General features: G+C 45.1%; 1 protein-coding gene across 1 annotated transcript; it reads left to right on the top strand.

Annotated features, from left to right (window-relative positions):
- The first annotated feature begins 5,724 nt into the window (after positions 1-5,724).
- On the top strand, positions 5,725-6,471 carry LOC147087825 (histone H1-like). The gene has a single exon (XM_085977840.1). It carries the CDS (start codon positions 5,744-5,746, stop codon positions 6,452-6,454), a length of 711 nt encoding a protein of 236 aa, XP_085833966.1. The 5' UTR covers positions 5,725-5,743; the 3' UTR covers positions 6,455-6,471.
- The last annotated feature ends 18,778 nt before the right edge of the window (positions 6,472-25,249 follow it).

The raw sequence follows: 25,249 nt of genomic DNA, 5'->3' as shown, positions 1-25,249 counted from the left end.
AGTGTGGTATTTATTCTGTATCTGTGAGTCTCTGGTACTGTGTGTGAGTGTGGAATAAATTCTGTATCAGTGAGTCTCTGGTACTGTGTGTGAGTGTGGTATTTATTCTGTATCTGTGAGTCTCTGGTACAGTGTGTGAGTGTGGTATAAATTCTGTATCAGTGAGTCTCTGGTACAGTGTGTGAGTGTGGTATAAATTCTGTATCAGTGAGTCTCTGGTACTGTGTGTGAGTGTGGTATAAATTCTGTGTCTGTGAGTCTCTGGTACTGTGTGTGAGTGTGGAATAAATTCTGTGTCTGTGAGTCTCTGGTACTGTGTGTGAGTGTGGTATAAATTCTGTATCTGTGAGTCTCTGGTACTGTGTGTGAGTGTGGTATAAATTCTGTATCAGTGAGTCTCTGGTACTGTGTGTGAGTGTGGTATAAATTCTGTGTCTGTGAGTCTCTGGTACTGTGTGTGAGTGTGGAATAAATTCTGTGTCTGTGAGTCTCTGGTACTGTGTGTGAGTGTGGTATAAATTCTGTATCTGTGAGTCTCTGGTACTGTGTGCGAGTGTGGTATTTATTCTGTATCTGTGAGTCTATGGTACTGTGTGTGAGTGTGGTATAAATTCTGTATCAGTGAGTCTCTGGTACTCTGTGATTGTGTGGTTCAGGCTGTAATAATCGAATTGATATGATACTTTTAATCTGTTACTGTTTAAGATTTTTGGAGTGGTATGCACTGTGTAGCATTGTCAGTACTAATGGAATTGATACTATATCTTTCAATATGTTTATGTATGAGATTTTTGGACTGGTATGTAATGTGTATATGTAATGTCATAGAGGGGGTGCAACGGAGATTCACCAGACTGGTTCCTGGTTTGGGGGACAGATTGAGTATAATAGGCCTAAATTCCCCAGACTTTAGAAGAATGAGAGATGATCTCATTGAAACATACACAATTCTTATCAGACTTCACAGGGTAGATGCAAGGAGGAGGTTTACCCTGGCTGGGGAGTCTAGAACGAGAGGTCCCAGTCCCAGAATAAGAGGTCGTACATTTAGTACTGAGATGAGGATAAACTTCTTCACTCAGAGGGTGATGAATCTTTGGAATTCTGAATCCCAGAGGGCTGTGGTGGCTCAGTTGTTGAGTGTATTCAAGACAGAAATCGATAGATTTTTGAATATTAGGAGTATAAACGGATATGGGGATATTGCAGAAAAATGGAGATGAGTCAGTGTATCATCCATGATCTCACTGAATGGCGGAGCAGACTCGAAGAGCCAAATGCCCAATCCTGCTCCTGTTTCGTATATTTCTTATGTTCTTATCAGTCTGCACTCTGGGTTAATTCATTGCGTTGGATTCTGTAACTTTCAACCAGTCTGTCGTATTGGATATTTATTTTGTAGCTCAGGCTGCACTCTTGTGAGATTGACACAGAGCCTTTCAACCTGATAGTGGGTGTGATTATGGGCTGGGATTGATGTATCTACCTGTCAGCAGTACTGAGTTGTGGTGAAATGGAAACAACCTCGGTCTCTCCTGATCTGTTTGACTGCTGGATTGAAAATGTGTCACTGTAAACTGTGAGCAGTGGTGGACTGACCACTGCTGCTGTCTGTGACTGTGGAACTGATAACCTGTCCGTGTCTCTGCACTCTGGGAGTGATAACATACCTACTGTGTGTGAGATGGAGCTGGCTGCACTGTTCCTCATGCCTCAGGTGGAGGGAGCTTCACATTTAATCCGGTTACTTCAAATACTTGCCTGTAGGGATTAAAAGTATTTCTTATAAATCAAGAACAGATGAGGTAAAAAATAAAAAGGTGATAGAAACATAGAAGATAGGAGCAGGAGTAGGCCATTCGGCCCCTCGAGCCTGCTCTGCCATTCAATGAGATCATGGCTGATCATCCAAACTCAGTACCCTGTCTCTGCCTTCTCCCCATATCCCTTGATCACTTTAGCCTTAAGAAATATATCTAACTCCTTCTTGAATATACTTAATGAATTAGCCTCAACTGCCTTCTGTGGTAGAGTATTCCACAGGTTCACCACTCTCTGGGTCAATTTATAATCTCTCTGCTAACAATCATTATGAACATTCGCAGAGGAAAGCCAGCGATACAAACAGTGTCAGTGTCTGACTCCACTGCAGTACTGCAGCAATCAGCTTCTCTACACCAAGTGTGTTTTCCAATTTTACAGCAATTCAGTGCCACAAACCAACCGCTGCACTGCTCCGTGAATGGGACTACCCGATGGAGCAGGGATATTTACACAGGGCAGATTGGGCACAAACATGGCAGATGCAGTATACTGTGGATAAATGTGAGGTTATACACTTTAGTGACAAATACAGGAAGGCAGATTATTATCTGAACGGCAATAGATTGGGCGAAGGGGAAGTGCAATGAGACCTGGGTGTCCTTGTGCATCAGTCGCTGAAAGTAAGCATGCAGGTGCAGCAGGTGGTTAAGAAGGCAAATGGTACGTTGGCCTTCGTAGCGAGAGGGTTTGAGTACAGGAACAAGGATGTCTTGCTGCAGTTGTACGGGGCCTTGGTGAGACCACACCTTGAGTATTGTGTGCAGTTTTGGTCGCCTTATCTGAGGAAGGATGCTCTTGCCATGGAGAGAGTGCAGCAAAGATTCACCAGACTGATACCTGGGATGGCAGGAATAAAGTATGAGGAGAGATTGGGTCGATTGGGCTTATACTCGCTGGAATTTAGAAGGGAGGGGATCTCATTAAAATTTATAAAATTCTAACAGGACTAGACACACTAGATGCAGGAAGGATATTCCCGATGGCCGGGGAGTCCAGAACCAGGTTTCCCAGTCTAAGGATAAGGGGTAAGCCATTTAGGACAGAGATGAGGAGGAACTTCTTCACCCAGAGTGTGGTGAACCTGTGGAATTTTTTACCACAGAAGGCAGTGGAGGCCAATTCATTAAATATATTCAAGAAGGAGTTAGATATATTTCTTAAGGCTAAAGGGGTTAAGGGATATGGGGAGAAGGCAGGGTCAGGTTACTGAATTTGGATGATCAGCCATGATCTCGTTGAATGGCGGAACAGGCTCGAGGGGCCGAATGGCCTACTCCAGCTCCTATCTTCTATGTTTCGATGTTTCCATGCTAAGTCCCTCTCCCATGGGACTAACCATTCAAACAAAAACAAACAGCCCCTGTTTAAAACGTGTCTTTCACACTTCTCACCTGGTGCCTGCAATAGATGCTCTTTGTATCAATCCTTACTGTCCGGCTCTGCTTCCACTGCTCACTGTCCAATGACAAGAAACACGGCGAGTCTGGAACTAAACCGGGAACATTCACTACTGGTTTGCCGAGAGAAAGCAACAATGATTGTAAATAGCAGATCCTTCCCATTCTGTCCCCCTTACCCTGGACACACGCTGGCCACACACAGCCCGAGAACGGCCTCTCCCTTCCCTCACTCACTCCTTGCTCTGAGACCAGTTCTTGTTCCACTCCGGCTCTTACAAACAGATGCCGACTCCCCCTGAACTGTCCCCGGACTCAATGCCGATCTCTGAGTCCATCTGCGGACACGCTCCCAAAGTGATGTGCTGCTGTAAGGAGGCTGCTGTTTGCTGCCTTCCTCCGGGGCCCTGATGTCTACATTCCGGGCCATCTTCTTCCGCTCACTGAGTGAATGGCGAACAGAGGCAGAGCTGGGGGAGGGGACCCGCATGCGCTCTACTGCTCACTGGAAATTGATTGAGGGGGCGGGGCTAAACAGCGCAAGCGCAACTCCCTGCATTCATTGAGCACAATAATCAAAGGGAACTTTCCCCAACTCACTTTTATCAGAATCTGAGCAAATGAACTGGGCCTGGGGGGAAAAGGACAGAGAATGTTTAAAGCTGGAGGCTTGCCCCTTTAAGATGCTCAATTTGGGATCATTCCGTGCAGGCTGTTTGTTCTTCATGATCGCTTCTTCACAAAGCAATCCTGCAGAAACTATTGAGGAACGAAGGATTCGGAGTGTTTGCTGAGACCGTGCAGGAGTTAATATCTGACAGGAACAGCACCAGATTAATTTAATCGGAGAGAATCACTCGGTTACTGAGAGTAACACCGAACGACCCTGAGCTGCGAGATTGTAAGAGAGTACAACAGGGAAGAGAGGGTTAAATATGGGACATTGTTCCTCTCACTCTCTGATATTGTCCCGCAGTGTGGGATTAATAATGTGTCTGTCTCTGGAACAATATCATAGAAGCCTAGAATCATTGAATGTTTCCAGCACAGAAGAAGTCCATTCGGCCCGTCGAGCCCGTGCCAACAAGGGCCCTTCAGTTTGTCCCAATCCCCCGCCCTTTCCCCGGAGCCCTGCAAATGTATTTCCTTCAGGTGTTTATCCAATTCCCTTTTCAAAGCCAGGATTGAATCTGCCACCATCATCCTTTCAGGCAGTGCATTCCAGATCATAACCGCTCACTGCATCAAAAACTGTGTCTTCAGGGCACCTCTGCTTCATTTATCAATCACCTTCAATCTGTGTCCTCTGCTTCCCCACCCTTCCACCAATGGGAACAGTTTCTCGCTGTCTACTCTGTCCAGGCACTTTTTGATTTTGAACTCCTCGATCAAATCTCCCAACATTCTCTGCTCGAAGGAGAACAACCCCAGCTTCGCCAGACTCTCCCCGGCACTGAGGTCCCTCATCCGTGGAACCATTCCTGTGAATCTTGTAACTCTCAGTGAGAGGTGAGTCTGCATCCTCTGCCTCCCCAGTGGGATCTCTCTGGATTCACGGGACTGGAGAGCCCAGCCTGGAACTGATAGGCTGTATGTTTTTTTCACCGCCCTGCCTCGCTCTGGCCTGTCTCTCGCTCAGCCCAATCTCTCTCTCTCTCACTGTCTCTCTCACTCTCTCGCTATCCGCTCTCTCTTGTACTGTTTGTCAGAGCGGGATACAGTTGAGCCTGATATGGAAGCACTGTTGAAAGTGCAACACTGACATTGTGTCTGTTTCTCTCTCTCTCTCTGGTGCTGCCCCTGAATCTGGGGAACAGAGCGCCGACCTCAGAGTGTTTAACACTGACTGAGTTGGGAAACTCCAACTAACCCCGAGAATCGGCAGCACAGGCCGAGCGGAGAGGAAAACCTGTCCTGTGAACTGTAAATCTGGGAACAGATTGTGCTGTGAATGAGCAGAGTGAACATTGTGTCACCGAGAGTGTGTTAAAGGGACGGGTGGGTTAGACTAATGTCACTGTGTTTGTGTGTCCGCTCTTATCGCCGGAATTCAGAGACCCTCTTGTGTAAAATTCAAAGATTTCCCTGTCATAGGATCGTCCTGCACCCCTGCTCAGCCCTGGAGTGGGAATTAAACGTGAAGCTTTATTTGATTTCAAATTTCAGTCAAAAAACAGTGAACATGTGCGCGATCGGGTGAGAGAGCGCGATCAGTGCAGCAATGAAACGGCTTTAAATCGAAATTGCTGCCTTTAATTCTGATGAAACTTTCTCGACAGCAAACATCCCGGTCTTCGAGAGAAACAGAGTCTAGCCTGGGAATGTGGAGTGCCCGAGTTTAATTGGAATCGGAGAGTTAATGAGGAGAGAGAAACACAGAGAGGCTGGAGGGGCCGGGAGCTGACAGCAGGATGTCTCCGCCCCGTCCGCTCGCTGCCTTTAAGTTGCTCTGTGCCGCCGCCTCTCGTTTCATTTCTGACACAGCTCTGACTGTCAGAGAGATTTTCTACAGAATCGCCGACATGACTGAGACTGCAGCCGCCGAAACGGCTCCTCCTGCCGCCGCCGCTCAAACCAAGTCTCCCAGCAAGAAGAAGGCAGCTCCCCGCTCCAAGCCAGCCGGTCCCACGTTGGGCGAACAGATCCTCGAGGTTGTGGCGAGTGGCAGCGATCGCAAGGGGATGTCGCTGGTCGCGATAAAGAAGGCTCTGGCTGCCAACGGCGTCGATGTGCTGAAGTTAAGTTCCCAGATCAGGTTAAGTATCAAGAGGAAAGTGGAAAACGGCTCCCTGGAGCAGACCAAGGGCACGGGCGCCTCGGGTTCCTTCAGGATCGCTAAGAAGGAATCCCAGCGGAAAGAGGGAAAGAAGGTGAAGAAACCGGCAACCAAGAAATCTGCAGTAAAGAAACCGGCAGCTAAGAAATCTCCAGCCAAGAAACCAGCAGCCAAGAAATCTCCAGCCAAGAAACCAGCAGCCAAGAAATCTCCAGCCAAGAAACCAGCAGCCAAGAAATCTCCAGCAAAGAAACCAGCAGCCAAAAAAACGAGCAACAAGAAGACAGCAACGGCACAAAAGACAGTGAAAGCGGCGGCTGGGAAGAAGGCGGCGGTGAAGAAGCCCAAGAGCCCCAAGAAGGCAACAGGCGGAAAGGTGAAGGCAGCCAAGCTGGAAAAACCCAAGGCCAAGCCCAAATCAGCAAAGTCTCCCAAAGCAGCGAGCAAAAGAAAGTAAAAAGGACAACTTGTAAACATCTGAACCCAAAGGCTCTTTTCAGAGCCACCACATCATTCCAAAAAGAGCTGATCGCGGAATCAGATGATCCATGGCCCGGGGCCGGTCTCAGACTCCCGATTGAAATCATTTCAAATGAAACCCGGCTTCCTGGTGACTCGCTGACATTCGCTGCACCCACCCCTCCCCCAGTGTCCAATAAAACACAATGGGATGTCCGGGCCGGGCCTCACTCTAACTGAGGGAGTGTTCGGCTCCAGTCTCAGTTCAGGGTCATTTTCAGTTCACAGGTTCAGGGTGAGAGTCTCTGTGAGACGGTGACACTGGGGATACCCCGCGTCACAACTCAAACCCCAACACATGAGATTCTCCAAATCAGTTTGTAAACTGCTGAACCCGTCTGTGTGGGGAGAGAGAATAAGGTCAGAGATTGACATGGAAGGAGACGGGTCGACTTGTGATTGAAGGGACTGTATATAGGCGCGAATATTACTGATTGTTAATTGTAACCGGAACTTATGTAAAAGATTCTGGTTTCAGCAAACCCTTGAATATGAAGTCCGAGTCTGTAAGGGTTTGTGCGGAGCGCTGTGTTTCGGTTCTACTGTCGAGAAACGGTTTGAAATTGGCGGTTGCAGAAAGCTGGAGGTGGAGCTGGAAGATCAGAGGCCGCTCTCTGCTCTGTCTGTCACTCTTGAAACTGTCTCCTCCCCTCCCGCTCTCTCTGTTTAATCTCTCACTCTGTCTCCCCCCCCCTCCCTGCCTTTCTCAGTCAAGTCGAACCCGACCTTACTTCTGATTGGTGGTCTCCTTCACAGTCCCATTTCTTCACCAATCACAGAACTACAATCACACATTAGAAAGTAAGCACGTCATTGGTTGAAATTGTCGACCAGGCGATTTGTTTGAATTTTTTGCTTTAGAAAAAGCCCGCCAATTCCAGTGCTGGGTGGAAGCGAATTAATCTAAAGTCTAGTTTCAATGGAATGATTTTAAAATCTCGGTCCTTTTGTTCGGTTATTCTGCGTTCACCGTCAGTAATTCCTGGCGCTGTTCTATGAACAGGTTTAATTTGTCAGCCTCTTATCTGTAACCGGCGCCAATAAGTCTCCATTCAGCAATCTGAAATGTGCCGAGTATCAGATCGCTGACTGCACAGTTACCCAATGACAGATTATTGGCCAAGGCCTTCTCACAGGCTCCACAGGGACAGAGAGAAGCGACTGAATTCTGATCCTCTCCCCTGAAAGCGGCGGCTAACGTCACAATGGGACGGGCGGAGGAAATTCTGAATGGGCTGGAGAGGAGAGGGAGAGGAATCGAGTGGAAGAGCGGGAGATTGGCGCGGGTCCCTTTCCCCGCTCCTGTCAGCATCAACAGCCCAGAGTGCGGGCAATGGGAAGGGCCCTAAAGCACCAAGCCCAGGAAGGTACATTTAAAACCTTCAATTATTCTGGCAATGATCGTCTCAATATGTGCAGAATAAAATCGATTTGTCTCAAGACGGTTATTTCCTGCACTAAATTTGGCGGACTTTTTGAAATGGGCGATTAATCACAGCTCAGCAAATCGGGGCCTGAGTTTCCAGCGTTTCATTGATTGGTCAGAGTTGGGTTTGAAGTGGGTGGGTGCCGGTCTCCAGCCAATCAGTGCTCGGGGCGGTCCCTCACTGAGTATAACAAGGCGGACACACAGCAAATTCCGCATTAACAGTCCGTGTGTTGCAGATTTTGCTGAGATCGGTTCAGAAAATGGCCAGGACCAAGCAGACAGCGCGCAAATCGACCGGAGGGAAAGCTCCTCGCAAACAGCTGGCGACCAAAGCGGCCCGGAAGAGCGCTCCAGCCACGGGCGGAGTGAAGAAACCCCATCGCTACAGACCCGGCACTGTGGCTCTGAGGGAGATCCGCCGCTACCAGAAATCCACCGAGCTGCTGATCCGCAAACTGCCCTTCCAGCGCCTGGTGCGGGAGATCGCTCAGGACTTCAAGACCGACCTGCGCTTCCAGAGCTCGGCCGTCATGGCCCTGCAGGAGGCCAGCGAGGCTTACCTGGTGGGGCTCTTTGAGGACACCAACCTGTGCGCCATCCACGCCAAGCGAGTCACCATCATGCCCAAAGACATCCAGCTGGCCCGCCGCATCCGCGGGGAGCGCGCCTAAACTCACCCTGCCTGGCTCCAGACTTCAGCACCAAATACAACAACGGCTCTTTTAAGAGCCACCAAATCAGCAAAGGAAAGAGCTGCGATGGCCCCAAGGCAAATTGGACTGTGCACACACCGTGCTGGTCTTGCAGTGTTAATGTAATTGAGATTTATAAAGTGGGGGCAGTGAATGTCTGGGTATGGTCTAGGTTTAAATGTGAGTGATCTGCCCAGTAAACTGACTGCACCCGCCCAGTAGGAAACTATAAGTGGGAGCACTGATCCAACTCCACATACCGGGATTGATCATCGAGAGAGAACGAGGTGCCTGAAGTCTGAAGCTCACTTTTAAAATCAACTCTTACTGCGGGGAGAGGTAGTTACTATTTGGAATATTTTATATTAACCAGAGCTGTAATTCTGGTTCGATGTTCTCGTTGATGCTCTCGTTGAACGGCGGAGCAGGCTCGAAGGGCCGAATGGCCTACTCCTGCTCCTATCTTCTATGTTTCTATGTCTGCAAATTAAAAGGGGAAAAGTTAGTATGGATCAATGTGCTCAGGATGTATATGGAATTATTGGCCCAATAAGGAACGGTTCTCCCATCAACCGCTCACTGGCTTAATAATCGTTTCTTAACATGCGTTCATATTCGGCTCTCCCAATGTGTTTAAATAGGGCCGGTCTCACGTTAAGTTTCCGTGTGTTTTGTTTTTCTCTGAAGCCAGCCCCCCTCTGTATTGAATCGCTGATCTGAATATTCGGTAACAACAAACCCGCTGTAATGTTTGTGGATTTACAGTTCTACATGTCCTGTTCATAACCGAGAATGGCTGAACAGTAAACAACCCGGCTGAACAGTAAACAACCCTTTCACAGATAAAGTGGGTGGCTCTGAAAAGAGCCTTTGGGGTATTAGATTGAATCTTGTCCAGTTTACTTGCTCTTGGAGCTGGCAGTGCTGGTTTTCTTGGGCAGCAGCACCGCCTGGATATTAGGCAGCACCCCGCCCTGAGCGATGGTCACCTTTCCCAGCAGCTTGTTGAGCTCCTCGTCGTTGCGGATGGCCAGCTGCAGGTGTCTGGGGATGATGCGGGTCTTCTTGTTGTCGCGGGCCGCGTTCCCGGCCAGCTCCAGGATTTCAGCAGTCAGATACTCGAGCACAGCAGCCATGTAGACCGGGGCTCCGGCACCCACACGCTCAGCGTAGTTGCCCTTTCGCAGGAGCCTGTGAACACGGCCCACAGGGAACTGCAGTCCGGCCCGGGATGAACGGGATTTGGCCTTGGCCCGAGCTTTACCGCCGGTTTTTCCTCTTCCAGACATTTCCACAATTCACTCGTTGAAAGAAATAATGATACACTCCGCCCACATCTGCCCTACTTATACCTTCTGGAGGAATGAAAATACGAACTTGTGATTGGTCGCTCTGTGGGGAATTTCATTGGTGTTTTCCGGTGACCAATCACAGTCTGTTTTTCCCGCCAATGGCAAGGGTGCGGGAATAACTGTCCCCAACAGTCAGACCGCCAACGATTTTTAATTTCAAAAAGCCCGCCAATATTTTCCTAAACCAGCGAATTAAGTTAATAAATGAACTATTCGCCAAAGATTTCCGGACAGTTTTTTATTCCTTTTGTCTTATTCCATCTCTCCCTTGCAAATTCTAGGCTGTTACAATTGGGATTAATTTCGGGTTCAATTTCAAACTGTATCGGGCGGGATCAAATCCCCATTGATTGTGTAACGGGACACATTCCAGCTCAATCTGTGTAAAAGTGAGGATTCACAGATTATCGATCGATCCTTTGCACAGGCGCTGCTGCGGGAGTGAAACCAGATCTGGGAGTCCTGCTGTGAGAAGAGAGGGACAGAGTGTTCAAACTGACCGCGTTCTGGTCTCTAAGAAACCCCATTCTGGGTTGTTAGATTACAGTAATTCTCGGGTTAATTAAAGGATTGACTCCCAACTGGCATTGAAAAAAATGAAAATGTTTTTGCAGAGATTGAGGTGAATGAAATCCGAGTCTCATCTCGAAAACAAGCTTTTAATTCGTCGGAAGGCGCTGCAAGTGAACGGGTCTGAGAACAAAGGGAAAGCGACCAGGGACCGTGTTTGTAGTTTACTGGACGGGAAATACAACAACGACGCTAAGGTCGATCTGGGCAGTGAAACTGCTTATCTGAAAATTCAAAATCAAATCTAAAGTTGGAACTTCAAACGTTCTCAAACACACTTGTTAAGGAGAAACATTACAGTAAATTGATTCCAAAGTGAGATGCGTTTGTGTAGATCTTTCAGAGAGATTGTGGGTGGCTCTTAAAAGAGCCTTTGTGTTTTGGGTTTGTTCTTTCAGGACAGCGTGGAGTTTTACTTGGAGCTGGTGTATTTGGTCACCGCCTTTGTCCCTTCCGACACGGCGTGCTTGGCCAGCTCCCCGGGCAGCAGCAGGCGCACGGCGGTCTGGATCTCCCGGGAGCTGATGGTGTGCCGCTTGTTGTAATGGGCCAGGCGGGAAGCCTCACCCGCGATACGCTCGAAAATATCGTTCACAAACGAGTTCATGACGCCCATGGCCTTGGAGGAGATGCCGGTGTCAGGGTGAACCTGCTTCATCACTTTGTAGATGTAGATGGAGTAACTCTCCCTCCTCGACTTTCTACGCTTCTTGCCGCCCTTCGCTGCCGGTTTAATGACAGTTTTCTTGGCGCCCTTCTTGGCAACTGGTTTCTTTTCGTCAACCATTCTCAAAGTCGATTTCAAATACAAATATGACGCAATCCCGCTCCGCGCTCGGCTTAAATAGGCTGCCCCCACAACCCTATGCTAATGAGGGATGGGTGAAGGCAATGATTGTCATTGGCTGCTTAGGAATGCTGTCAATTTCCATTGTTCTGCAGGTCTCTGATTGGCTTCTTTATTTATCCAATGAGATTGAGTTTTTATCACCAGCACGCCCCCTGCAGTCAGAAAGGTCATTGCAAGAGCAGAGGAAGCTTCATCTTCCCATTAATCAAATCCCAGACCATTATCCGTGGTCCCACGCGCTTCTTCCGGACGTGACAGCAATTAATCGTACTTCCTTCAACCAGTGCACTATATTCACGCCTTGCGGTGTGGTCTCCGCCACTTTAGTTCAGTGTCTGCCAGTCTCTAGTACTGTGAATGTGTGTATTGGAATAGTTCTGTATTATTCATTCTCTGGTGATTTATGTAAATGTGGGAATCATTCTCAATCTCAGTCTCTGTTACAGTATGTGAGTGTGGGACCCATTTGTTTCCTGTCCGTCACTGATACCATGTGTCAGTGCGGGATTCCATCTGTTACGGTCAGACTCTGGTACCATGTGTCAGTGTTGGAATTCATTTGGAATCAGTCATTCTCTGGTAGTGTACGAGTGTGTGACATTAATTCTGTGTCAGTCTGTCACTGGGATGTGCAAGTCTGAGATTCATTCTATATCTGTCATTCACTGGGATGGTGTGCAAGTCTAAGTCTAAGATGTCAGTATCTGGTACTGAGTGTGAGTGTGAGATTCATTCTGTATCTGTCAGTCTTTGGGACTGCATATTAGTGTTGGATTAGAGCTGAACCTGTCTGTCTCTGGTACTGTCTATCAGCGAAGAAATCCGCATGAATCTGCTACTTACTCGATTTATGAAAGTGCGATTCTTACTGCATCTATCAGACTCTGGCACTGAGATTAATTCCATTTCTGCTGGTATCTGCTACTGTATCTGTGTGTGGGACTGAATCTATCTGTAAATCAATTATACTGCATGTGATCGTGTAGTCATTCTGTATCTGCCGGCCCTCTGATGCTCTGTGTTACTGTAAGATTCAATCTCTGTCTGTCAGCCTCTGTTCTGTAATTGCAAGTTAGAGTAATTATATATCTGACAATCTCTGGTGCTGTATATGAGAGGGAGATTCATTCTGTACCAATCAGTCTTTAATGTGGGGTTAATTTTGTCGCTATCATTTTCTTATGCTGTGAGCGAGTGTGTATTAATTCTGGGTCTGTCGCCATCTGATACGCTGTCAGTGTGAGATTCATCCTCTCTCTCTGCCAATCTGATATACTGTATGTGAGATTGAGATTTATTCTATATCTGTCAGTTGGGGATTTATTCTGTCTCTGTCACTATCTGGTACAGTATGTGAGTGTGTGATTCATGCAATGTATCTGTCAGTCTCCGATACCATATGTGAGCATGAAATTCTATAGCTGTCAGTCTCTGATAATCTGTGTCAGTGTGGGATTGATTCTGTGTTAGTCAGTGTCTGATACTCTATGTGACAGTGAGATATATTCTGTATCTCTCAGTCCATGGTAATATGTTTGAGAGTGAGATTCATTCTGTATCAGTCAGTATTTAATACTCTGTGTCAGAGTGGGGATCATTTTTCTCTATAATTTTCTGGTACTGTATCTGTTTGACTCTGATACTCTGTTAGTGTCAGATTAATTCTGTATCTGTCAGTCTCTGATACTGTATATGAGACTGAGATATATTCAATATCATTCAGTTCTGGCACGGCATATGAATTTGGGAATCATTCTACAACTGCCTGTCTCTGATACAAAATCTACCTAATTGTCACATACAGCACCAGACATTGACAATACAGAATCAATCACACACCGATGCACAGTATCAGAGATTGAAGTAACAAATTATTCTCATTCTCACTCATTACGTGAGACTGACAGATACTGAATGCACCTCATTGTCACATACTGAACCAGAAACTGACAAATCCAGAATTTAACAAACACTGACAAAGTGTATCAAAGTCTAAGAGATAAAGATTGCATATAACAATCACATACAATACCAAAGACAGGCTGTTTCTGGTACGGTATCTTTGATTGGGATGTATTATGCACCTGTGAGTCTGATACTGTATGTGAGATAGAGATTGATTCATGAACTGTCAATCTCTGGATAACATTTGAGATTCAGATTAAATCTGTATCTGTCAGTCTGGGTAATGTGTGTGACTGAGAATCAATCTGTATGTCCGTCTCTGAAAATTTGTGCTGGTGTGTGATTGATTATGTATTGTCAGTGTCTGGTACTGTAAGTGAAAATGAGGTAGATTTTTTTATCTGTCTGTCCCTGATACTATGTGAGAGAGTGAGATTCATTGATTATCAGTCAGTCTGTTCTACTTTCTGTCAGTGTGAGTATCCTTTTGTCTCGATCATTTAATAAGTTAGTGTTACCGTTTTGAATCTGTATGTGAGAGTTAGATTAATTCAGTATATCAGTATCTGTCAGTCTCAGGTGTTGTATGAAAGTGCGGGATTCATTCTGTATCTGTCTGTCTCTGATTCCCTGAGTTAGTGTGAAATTAATTATCTCTTTGTCAGTTTATGATTCTGTATGCGAGAGTTAGATTAATTCAGTATCTGTCACTCTCTGGTGGAGTATCTAATTGTGGGATTCATTCTGTATATTTCAGTCTCAGATACAGTGTGTGAGAGTTAAATTAATTCTGTACCTCTCATTCTGTATATCTGTCTCTGAAACTCCTGTCATTGTGTGATTGATTCTGTATTTCTCAATGTCTAGTCCTTTATATGACAGTGAGGTAAATTCTCTGTCAGTCTCTGGACTTTGTGTGAGAGTGAGATTCATTCCTAACCAGTCAGTCTTTAATAATCAATGTCTGTGTGGGATTAATTGTGTCTATCATTTTCTGGTATTGCACGTGTATGTGGGATTCATTCTGAGTCTGTCACACTCCGATACTCTGTGTCAGTTTGTAATTCAACCTGCACCTGTCAGTCTCTGGATGGTGAATGTAGGTTTTACTCTGTACCTGTCAGTCTCTGATGAGAGAGTGTGGGTGATACACTGTAACTGGCAGCTTCTGATACGTGAATTTTAGGTTTTACTCTAACAGTCAATCTCTGGTCTGTGAATGTTGGTTCTATTCTGTACCCATCGATCTCTTGTATGCTATCTGGTTTTATTCAGTACCAGTCAGTTTCCGATAGATTAGTGTGGGTTGTTTTCCTGTACCTATCAGTACCTGGTATATGAGTGGGATTTTGACCTGTAACTGTAAGATTTTGATATGTGAGTGAGGTTTTGTCCTGTACTTGCCAGTTACTGATCTGTGAGTTGGTTTGTGCTGAACATGTCAATTTCTGGAATGTGAATAGGATATTGTCCTGTACCTGTAATTTTCTTGTCTGTAAGTGGGGTATAGCCCTGTTCCTGCCAGTTTCTGGAATATGACTGGAATTTTGACTTGTTTCTGTCAGTTTCTGGTATGTAAGTGGAATTTTGCCTGTACCTGTTAGTTTCTGGTATGTGGGTTGTGTATTGTCCTGATCCTGTCTGTTTCTGGTACGTGCATGGGGTTTTGTCCTGTACCTCTCAATTTCTGCTATGTGATTGGAGTTTTACCTGTTAATGTCAGTTTCTTGTATGTGAGTGTGAATTTGTCCTTTACCTATCAGTTCCTGGTATGTGAGTGCGGTTTTGACCTGTAACTGCAAGTTTTTGATGTGTGAGTGGGGTTTTGTCCTGTACTTGCCTGTTACTGATATGTGATTGTGTTTGTGCTCTACCTTTCAGTATCTGGTATGTGAAAAGATTTTTGTCATGTACATGTCATTTACTTGTCTGTAAGTGGGCTTTTGACTTGAAATGTGTGGGATTTTGTCCTGTTCCTGTCAGTTTCTGTTATGTGAGTGGAGTTTTGTTTTGTACCTGTCAGCTTCTGGAATGTGAGTGAGGTTTTTACCTATTCCTGACAGTTTCCCTTATGTTATTTGTGATTTTTCCTGTACCTGTAATTTTCTGGTATATAAGTGTGTTTTTTTACTGTTCCTGCCAGTTTCTGGTGTGTGAGTGGTGGGTTTGTCCTGTACTTGTAAGTTTCTGGTATGTGATTGTAATTTTGTCCTGTACCTGTCAGTTTCTCATGGGTCAGCAGGGGTCTGTCTGTACCCATCAGTTTCTGGTACGTGATTGGGGCTTTGTCCTATACCTATCAGTTAGTGGGGCTATGTCCTATACGTATCAGTTTCTGTTATGTGTGTGTCGTTTTCTCCTGTATCTGTCAAGCTTCTGGTATGTGAGTGGGGTATTGTCCTGTACCTGTCTGTTTCTGGTACGTGACTGGGATTTTGTCCCATACCTGTCAGTTTCCAGTACGTGAGAGGGCTTTTGTCCTTTACCTGTCAGTTTCTGTTATGTGAGTTGTGTTTTGTCCTGAACCTGTCTGTTTCTGGTACGTGACTGGGATTTTGTCCCATACCTGTCAGTTTCCAGTACGTGAGTGGGCTTTTGTCCTTTACCTGTCAGTTTCTGTTATGTGAGTGATGTTTTGTCCTGTACCTGTCAGGTTCTGCTATGTGAATGTGGTGTTGTCTGGTACCTGTCAGTTTCTGATAATTGAGTGTGGTTTAGTCCTCTACCTCTCAGTTTCAGGTAGTTGAGTGGGGCTTTGTCCTGTATCTATCAGTTCCTGGTATGTGAGTTGGGCATTGTCCTGTACCTGGCTGTTTCTGGTATGTGAGTGTGGTTTTCGCGTGTACCTGTCAGTTTCAGATATAAGAGTGGAGTTTTGTCTTCTACCTTTGAGTAATTGGTATGTGAGTTGGTTTTTTGTCCTGTATGTAACAGTTTCTGGTATGAGAGTGGGGCTTTGCCCTGTACCTGTCATTTTCTGGTGTGAGAGTGAGGTTTTGTCCTTTAACTCTCAGTTTCTGGTATGTGAGTGGGTCTTTGTCCTGTACTTGTCAATATCTGATATGTGAGAGTGGTTTTGCCCTGTACCTTTCAGATTCTGATATGTGTGAGGTATTGTATCCAGTTACTGTCAGTTTCTGGTACCTGAGTGTGGTTTTGTCCTGAACCTATCAGTACCTGGTATATGAGTGGAGCTTTGTCCTGTACCTGTCAGTTTCTTGTATGTGAATGGGCCTTTACCCTGTAACTGTCAGTTTCTGGTATGTGATTGGGCTTTTGTCCTTTACATGTCAGTTTCTGTTATGTGAATGTGGTTTTTTCCTGTTCCTGTCAGCTTCTGGGATGTGTGTGGGATTTTTTTCCTGTACCAGTCCATTTCTGATATGTAAGTGGGGTTTTGTCCTTTAACTCTCAATTTCTGTTATGAGAGTGTGGTTTAGTCCTCTACTTGACAGCTTCTGGTATGTGACTGGGGTTTTGTGCTGCAGTTGTCATTTTCTGATATGTGAGTGGAGTTTTATCCTGTACCTCTCAATTTCTGATATGTAAGTGGGGTTTTGTCCTTTAACTCTCAATTTCTGTTATGAGAGTGTGGTTTAGTCCTCTACTTGTCAGCTTCTGGTATGTGAGTGGGGTTTTGTGCTGCAGTTGTCATTTTCTGGTATGTGAGTGGAGTATTTTCCTGTACCTCTCAATTTCTGGTATGTGAGTGGGGTTTTGTGCTGTACTTGTCAATTTTTGGTGTGTGTAAGGGTTTGCAAAATCCCTCAGCCCCGACGATACTGGAAATATTAATCCACATCGTGGATGGAGACTGTGCGTGATTTTAAATTGTCTCTGGGTTGGACAATGTTTTAAAACATGCCCAGAACTGCAAAAGGCTGCTTTGAGATGGGCGGCACGTGGACAACACCGGAATCAATGAATGTTGTGGAAAAATTTGCACAATTTAAGACAGTACATTTTATTAAAATTTGTACCCTTGAGTTTGGTAAATTGGAAAGGGGTTTAAAAATGGCCGTCAGAAAAGCATGTCCAAGGACAAAGAGGCTTGGAAGCAGCTCGTGCAGGTCTGTCAAAAGTGGGAGGATCAAGCAGTGGCAGTCAGATTCTGTCAATCAAAAAGGGAGTTTCCCTTCCCTGCTGACAATCGATGTTTGTTTACTGAAACCACTGCCTTGTTGACATAAAGGATTATTCACTTAGGCTGCGGTTTCGAGTGACCACAAGAGAATCGGTTTCTGTTTACATAGTAATCCAGCCCCATTCAAAACCCATCAGGGTGAATGGAGATGGTTCGAAGGCTCAGCACAGACTGTTGAAAAAGACACTCAAACTGAGGAAGGGAACAGTTTAAACTGAATGGATTTCAATCACCCATTACTCGACAATGGGACGGTAGGATCCCTTTGTTTTAGCCCAGAAAACTCCGGATGTGGGCGGGAACATTTTGGCCCCAGAATGAAGACACATTCAAACCACTCCAAGCTTCATTTGAATCACCCATTCCAGACAATGGGAGCAGTTTGGCGACTGGGAAATAGCCCGTTTGAATCAGCCAATCATGGCCTTTCTCTTGTGTATTCGAACTTTTCAGCGCGAATTTGCACACAGACCTTTTCAGCGCCAAAACAGCAGGAGCTCCCAGGTATTAAGATAGCTTCTCAGAAGCATATCTCTCTCTTATTCCTTGGACTGCAGGTCAGCTCTTCTCGCTCTTATTCTTTGGACCACAGGTGAGCAGGTTTCTGACTCCTCAACAAATCAATCTAGTAAGGAGTTAGAGGGGTGGTAATTTAAGGGAAATTGCTAAGATTGTAAGACTTACATTGTAGCCATTTATCCCTCGTTTTTGCCGTCTGCCTTCCCGTGTTAAGCAAATTTACATTGATCATGTGGTGTAGTTTCTTTAATCCTTTGATCGTGTGGTGTTGTATTCTTTAGTTAATAAAGTTTGATTTTCTCGCATCGAGACCATTTTGTACTTTTTTATATATTATTAATTATAAGTTCCTCCAGTCAGAACTGGAAGGGTGGGTTTAGCGATTCAAAACCACTGTTTGGAATTGGTTCACAGTGCAGGCAAAGGCTGCTGGTCAGGTAAATTACCATAAACCAGGTAAAAGATGCCGCCCTTCATATGTGTGTGCGATTTTGACGTGTAACTGTAATTTTCTGATTTGTGAGTGGGGTTTTGTCCTGTACCTGTCAGTTTCTGGTATGTGAATGTGGTTTTGACCTGTAACTGTAAGTTTCTGATATGTCAGTGGGGTTTTGTCCTGTACTTGCCTGTTACTGGTATGTGATTCTGCTTGTGCTGTACCTTTTATTATCTGGTATATGAAAAGGTTTTTGTCTTGTACATATCATTTACTTGTCTGTATGTCGGCTTTAGTCTTGTACCTGTCAGTTTCTGCTTTGTAAGTGGGATTTTGGCTGTACCTTTCAGTTTCTTTTATGTGAGCTGTGTTTCATAGAAACATAGAAGATAGGAGCAGGAGTAGGCCATTCAGCCCCTCGAGCCTGCTCCGCCATTCCATGTGATCATGGCTGAACATCCAAACTCAGTACCCCGTACCTGCCTTCTCCCCATATCCCTTGATAGGTTTAGCTCTAAGTAATATATGTAACTCCTTCTTGAATATATTTAAAGACTTGGCCTGAAACGCCTTCTGTGGTAGACAATTCCACAGGTTCACCACTCTCTGGGTGAAGAAATTCTTCCTCATCTCTGTCCTAAATGGCTTACCCCTTATCCTTAGACTATGACCCCTGGTTCTGGACTCTCCGACCATCAGGAACATTCTACCTGCATCTAGTTTGTCCAGACATGTCAGAATTTTATAAGTTTCGATGACATCCCCTCTCATTCTTCTAAACTCAAGTGAGTATAAGCCCAATCGACCCAATCTCTCCTCATACGTCATTCCTGCCGTCCCAGGGATCAGCCTTGTGAATCTTCACTGAACTCCTTCCATGGTAAGAACATCCTTCCTCAGATAAGGCGAACAAAACTGCACACAGTCCTCAAGGTGTAGCCTCACCAAGGCCCTGTACATCTGCAGCAGGACATCTTTGCTCCTGTACTCAAACCCTTTCACTATGAAGGCCAACATACCATTTACCTTCTTCACTACCTGCTGCACCTGCATGCTTACCTTCAGCGACTGGTGCATAAGGACACCCAGGTCTCGTTGCACTTCCCCTTCTCCCAATCTATTGCCATTCAGATAGTAGTCTGCCTTTCTGTTTTTGACACCAAAGTGGATAACCTCGCATTTATCCACATTATATTGCATCTGCCACGCTTCTGCCCAATCGCCCAACCTGTCCAAATCATCCTGGAGTTTCTCGGTATCCTCCTCGCAGCACACACGCCCACCCAGCTTTGTGTCATCTGCAAATTTGGAGATATTACATCTAGTTCCCTTATCTAGATCATTAATGTATATTGTGAATAGCTGGGGTCCAAGGACCGATCCTTGCGGTACACCACTAGTCACTGCCTGCCACTTGGAAAAAGACCCGTTAATTCCTACTCTCTGCTTTCTGTCCACCAACCAGTTCTCTATCCAAGTCAATACCTTGCCCCCAATCCCATGTGCCTTAACTTTGCATGCTAATCTCTTATGCGAGACCTTATCAAAAGCCTTTTCAAAGTCCAAATACACCACATCTACTGGTTCTCCCTTATCTATTTTCCCAGTTACATCCTCAAAAAATTCCAGTAGATTAGTCAAGCACGATTTACCTTTTGTAAATCCATGTTGACTTTGTCCGATCCTGTCACTGTTTTCCAAGTGCTCAGCTATTACATCCTTCATAATGGACTCTAGCATTTTCCCCACGACCGATGTCAGGCTTCCTGGTCTGTAATTCCCTGCTATCTCTCTACCACCCTTTTTGAATAGTGGGGTAACATTAGCTAACCTCCAATCCATAGGTACTGTTCCAGATTCCAGCGAATTTTGGAATATGATCAGCAATGCATCTACTATTTCTAGGGCCACCTCCTTAAGTACCCTAGGATGTAGATTATCAGGCCCTGGGGATTTATCGGCCTTCAATCCCATCAATTTCACTAACACCATTTCCCTACAAATACTGATTTCTTTCAGTTCCTCCCTCTCATCAGACCCTATGTTCTCCAACATCTCTGGGAGGTTATTTGTGTCCTCCTTTGTGAAGACAGAACCAAAATATGCATTTAATTGGTCAGCCATTTCTTTGTTCCCCATTATAACTTCCCCTGCTTCTGATTGCAAGGGACCTACACTTGATTTCGCTCATCTTTTTCACTTCAAATATCTATAAAAGCTCTTACAGTCAGTTTTTATGTTCCCTACAAGCTTACTTTCATATTCTATTTCCCCCTTCTTAATAAATCCCTTTGTCCTCCTTTGTTGAATCCTAAACTGCTCCCAATCCTCAGGGTTACCGCTTTTTCCAGCCCTCTCCTAGGATCTTATGCTATCCCTAATTTTCCTTGTTAGCCATGGTTGAGCCACCCTTTTTGTTTTATTCTTATCCCAAACTGGGATGAACAACTTCTGTAGTTCATCCGTGCGGTCTTTTAATGTTTGCCATTGCCTATCCACCGTCAACCCTTTGAGTGACATTCCCCAATCAATCCTACCCAACTCGCACCTCATGCCATCGTAGTTTCCTTTATTTAAATTCAGGACCCTAGTCTCCGAGTCAACTACTTCACTCTCCTTCCTAATGAAGAATTCTATCACATTATGATCGCTCTGACCCAAGGGGCCTCGTACAACAAGATTGCTAATTAATCCTCTCTCATTACATAATACCCAGTCTAAGATGACCTGATCTCTGGTTGGTTCCTCGACATATTGTTCCAGAAAATGATCCCGTAAAATTCGAGGAATTTCTCCTCCACAGTATTTTTACTAATTTGGTTAGCCCAATCTATATATAAATTAAAGTCACCCATGATGACTACTGTGCCCTTACTGCATGCTTCTCTAATTTCCCTTTTAATGCCATCCCCAACCTCCATATTAATGCTTGGAGGTCAATATACCACTCCCACTAACGTTTTCTGCCTCTTGATATTTCTCAGTTCTACCCATACAGAATCCGCATCATCAGAGTTAATATCCTTCCTTTCAGTTGTGTTAATACCCTCTTTAACCAGCAATGCTACCCCACCTCCCTTTCTTTTTTGCCTATCCTTCCTAAATATTGAATACCCCTGGATGTTGAGTTCCCAGCCTTGGCCACCCTGGAGCCATGTTTCTGTAATCCCAATCAAATCCTATTCGTTTACCTCTATTTGCACATCTAATTCATCCACCTTGTTCCGAATGCTCCTTGCATTAAGACACAAAGCCTTCAGGCTTGTTTTAATAATGCTCTCAGACCTATATGAATTCTTATTTACTGTGATCTTGTTTGATTTAAACCGTTGAGTACTTTGCCTTCTAATTTTGTTTTTCTCCTTCCTGTCTTTTGCTTTTTTCCTTGTTTCCCTTTCCTCTGTCTCCCTGCTCAGGTTCCCAACCCCCTGCCACTTTAGTTTAAACCCTCCCCAACAGCACTAGTAAACACTCCCCCATGGACATCAGTCCTGGCCCTGCCCAGTTGGAAACCGTCCGATTTGTACTTGTCCCAACTCTCCCAGAACCGGTTCTAATGTCCAATGAATTTCAATCCCTCCCCCTGGCACCATTCCTCTAGCCATGTATTCACTTGAACTATCCTCCTATTTCTACTTTGACTAGCACGTGGCACTGGTAGCAATCCTGAGATTACTACCTTTGAGGTCCTATTTTTTAATTTACCTCCTAACTCCCTATAGTCTGCATTTAGGACCTCATCCCGTTTTTTACCTATATCGTTGGTGCCTATGTGCACCACGACAACTGGCTGTTCACCCTCCCCCTCCAAAATGTTCTGCAGCCGCTCCGAGTCGTCCTTGACCCTTGCACCAGGGAGGCAACACACCATCCTGGAGTTTCGATTGCGGCCGCAAAAACGCCTATTTATTCGCCTACAATTGAGTCCCCTATCACTATAGCTCTTCCACTCTTTTTCCTCCCAGCCTGTGCAGCAGAGCCACCCATGGTGCAACTGTCAGTTTCTGTTTCATGAGTGGGATTTTGTCCTGTACCTCTCAATTACTGATATGTGAGTGGAGTTTTGTCCTGGCATAAGAGTGGGGCTTTGTCCTGTACCTGTCAGTTTCTGGTATGTGAGTGTGGTTTTCTCGTGTACCTGTCAGTTTCTAAAATATGAGTTAAGGTTTTGTCCTGTACCTTTAAGTTACTGGTATGTGAGTGGGATTTTGTCCTGTACCTGCCAGTTTCTTTTATGTGAGTGGGATTTTCTCCTGTACCTATCAGTACCTGGTATATGAGTGAGGTTTTGACCTGTAAGTGTAAGTTTTTGATATGTGAGTGAGGTTTTGTCTTGTACTTGACAGTTACTGATATGTCAGTGGGTTTGTGCTGATCCTGTCAATTTCTGGTATGTGAATAGGATATTGTCCTGTACCTATCATTTTCTTGCCTATAAGTGGTGTATTGCCAGTTTCTGGAAAATGACTGGAATTTTGTCCTCTTTCTGTCAGTTTCTGGTATGTAAGTGAAATTTTGCCTGTAACTGTTAGTTTCTGTTATGTGAGTTGTGTTTTGTCCTGAACCTGTCTGTTTCTGGTACGTGAATGAGGTTATGTCTTCTTCCTGTCAGTTCCTGGTATGTGAGTGCGGTTTTGACCTGTAACTGTCAGTTTCTGATATGTGAGTGTGGTTTTGTCCTGCACTTGCCTGTTACTGATATGTGATTTTGCTTGTGCTGTACCTTTCATGATCTGGTATGTGAAAAGGTTTTGTCTTGTACATGTCATTTACTCGTCTGTAAGTGGGCTTTTGTCTTGTACCTGTCAGTTTCTGTAATGTGTGGGATTTTGTCCTGTTCCTGTCACTTTTTGGTATGTGAGTGGCCTCTCTCCAGTGCCTGTCAGTTTCTGGTATGCGAGTGGCCTTTTTTTGCTGTACCTGTCAGTTTTGATTATGTGAGTGGTGTTTTGTCCTTTACCTGTCAGTTTCTGGAATGTGAGTGGGGTTTTGTCCTGTACCTGTCAGTTTCTGGAATGTGAGTGGTGTTTTGTCCTGTACCTGTCAGTTTCTGGTATGTGAGTGGGGTTTTGTCCTCTACCTGTCAGTTTGAGTTATGTGAGTTGGGTTTTGCTCTTTATCTGTCAGTTTCTGGAATGTGAGTTGGGTTTTGTCCTGCACCTGTCAGCTTCTGGAATGTGAGTGGGATTTTGTCCTGTACCTGTCAGTTTCTGTTATGTGAGTTGTGCTTTGTCATGTACCTGTCAGCTTCTGATATGTGAGTGGTATTTTTTCCTGTACCTGTCAGTTTCTGGTAAGTGAGTGTGGTATTGTCCGGTACCGGTCAGTTTCTGTTAATTGAGTGGGGTTTTGCTCTGTACCTCTCATTTTCTGGTAGTTGAGTGGGGTTTTGTCCTGTATCTATCATTTCCTGGAGTGTGAGTGGGATTTTGTCCTGTACCTGTCAGTTTCTGGTACGTGAGTGGAGTTCTGTACTTTACCTGTCAGTTTCTGGTATGTGAGTGAGGTTTTGACCTGTACCTGTCAGTTTCTGTTATGTGAGTGGGGCTTTATTTTGTACCTGTCAGTTTCTGGTATGTGAGTAGGATTTTCTGGTGTACCTGTCAGTTTCTGATAATTGAGTGTGGTTTAGTCCTGTACCTGTCAGTTTCTGATAATTGAGTGTGGTGCTGTCCTGTATCTATTCGTTCCTGTTATGTGAGTTGGGCTTTGTCCTGTACCTGGCAGTTCCTGGTATGAGTGTGGTTTTCATGTGTATCTGTTAGTTTCTGAGATATGACTGGAGTTTTGTCTTCTACCTTTCAGTAACTCGTATGTGAGTGGCTTTTTTATCCTGTACCTAAGTGTTTCTGGTATGAGAGTGGGGTTTTGCCCTGTACCTCTCAGTATCTGATATGTGAGTGGGGTTTTGCTCTGTACCTCTCAGTATCTGATATGTGAGAGGGGTTTTGTCCTGTACCTCTCAGTATCTGATATGTGAGAGGGGTTTTGCCCTGTACCTCTCAGTATCTGATATGTGAGTGGGGTTTTGTCCTGTACCTCTCAGTATCTGATATGTGAGTGGGGTTTTGTCCTGTACCTCTCAGTATCTGATATGTGAGAGGGGGTTTGCCCTGTTCCTCTCAGTATCTGATATGTGAGTGGGATTTTGCTCTGTACCTCTCAGTATCTGATATGTGAGTGGGGTTCTGTCCTGTACCTCTCAGTATCTGATATGTGAGAGGGGTTTTGCCCTGTACCTCTCAGTATCTGATATGTGAGAGGGGTTTTGTCCTGTACCTCTCAGTATCTGATATGTGAGAGGGGTTATGTCCTGTACCTCTCAGTATCTGATATGTGAGTGGGGTTTTGCCCTGTACATCTCGGTATCTGATATGTGAGTGGGGTTTTGTCCTGTACCTCTCAGTATCTGATATGTGAGTGGGGTTTTGCCCTGTACCTCTCAGTATCTGATATGTGAGTGGGGTTTTGCTCTGTACCTCTCAGTATCTGATATGTGAGTGGGGTTTTGCCCTGTAAATCTCAGTATCTCATATGTGAGTGGGGTTTTGTCCTGTACCTATCAGTATCTGATATGTGAGTGGGGTTTTGCCCTGTACCTCTCAGTATCTGATATGTGAGAGGGGTTTTGCCCTGTACCTCTCAGTATCTGATATGGGAGTGGGGTTTTGCCCTGTACCTCTCAGTATCTGATATGTGAGAGTGGTTTTGTCCTGTACCCCTCAGTATCTGATATGTGAGTGGGGTTTTGCCCTGTACCTCTCAGTATCTGAAATGTGAGAGAGTCTTTGTCCTGTACCTCTCAGTATCTGATATGTGAGTGGGGTTTTGTCCTG

The sequence above is a fragment of the Somniosus microcephalus genome, unplaced genomic scaffold (assembly GCF_052327205.1).
Source record: "Somniosus microcephalus isolate GS21.2 unplaced genomic scaffold, FLI_Smic_1.0 unresolved_chr5, whole genome shotgun sequence".
Taxonomy (NCBI): domain Eukaryota; kingdom Metazoa; phylum Chordata; class Chondrichthyes; order Squaliformes; family Somniosidae; genus Somniosus; species Somniosus microcephalus.
Note: the sequence above shows the minus strand (reverse complement) of the source record. Positions and strands in the feature narration are given on the sequence as shown.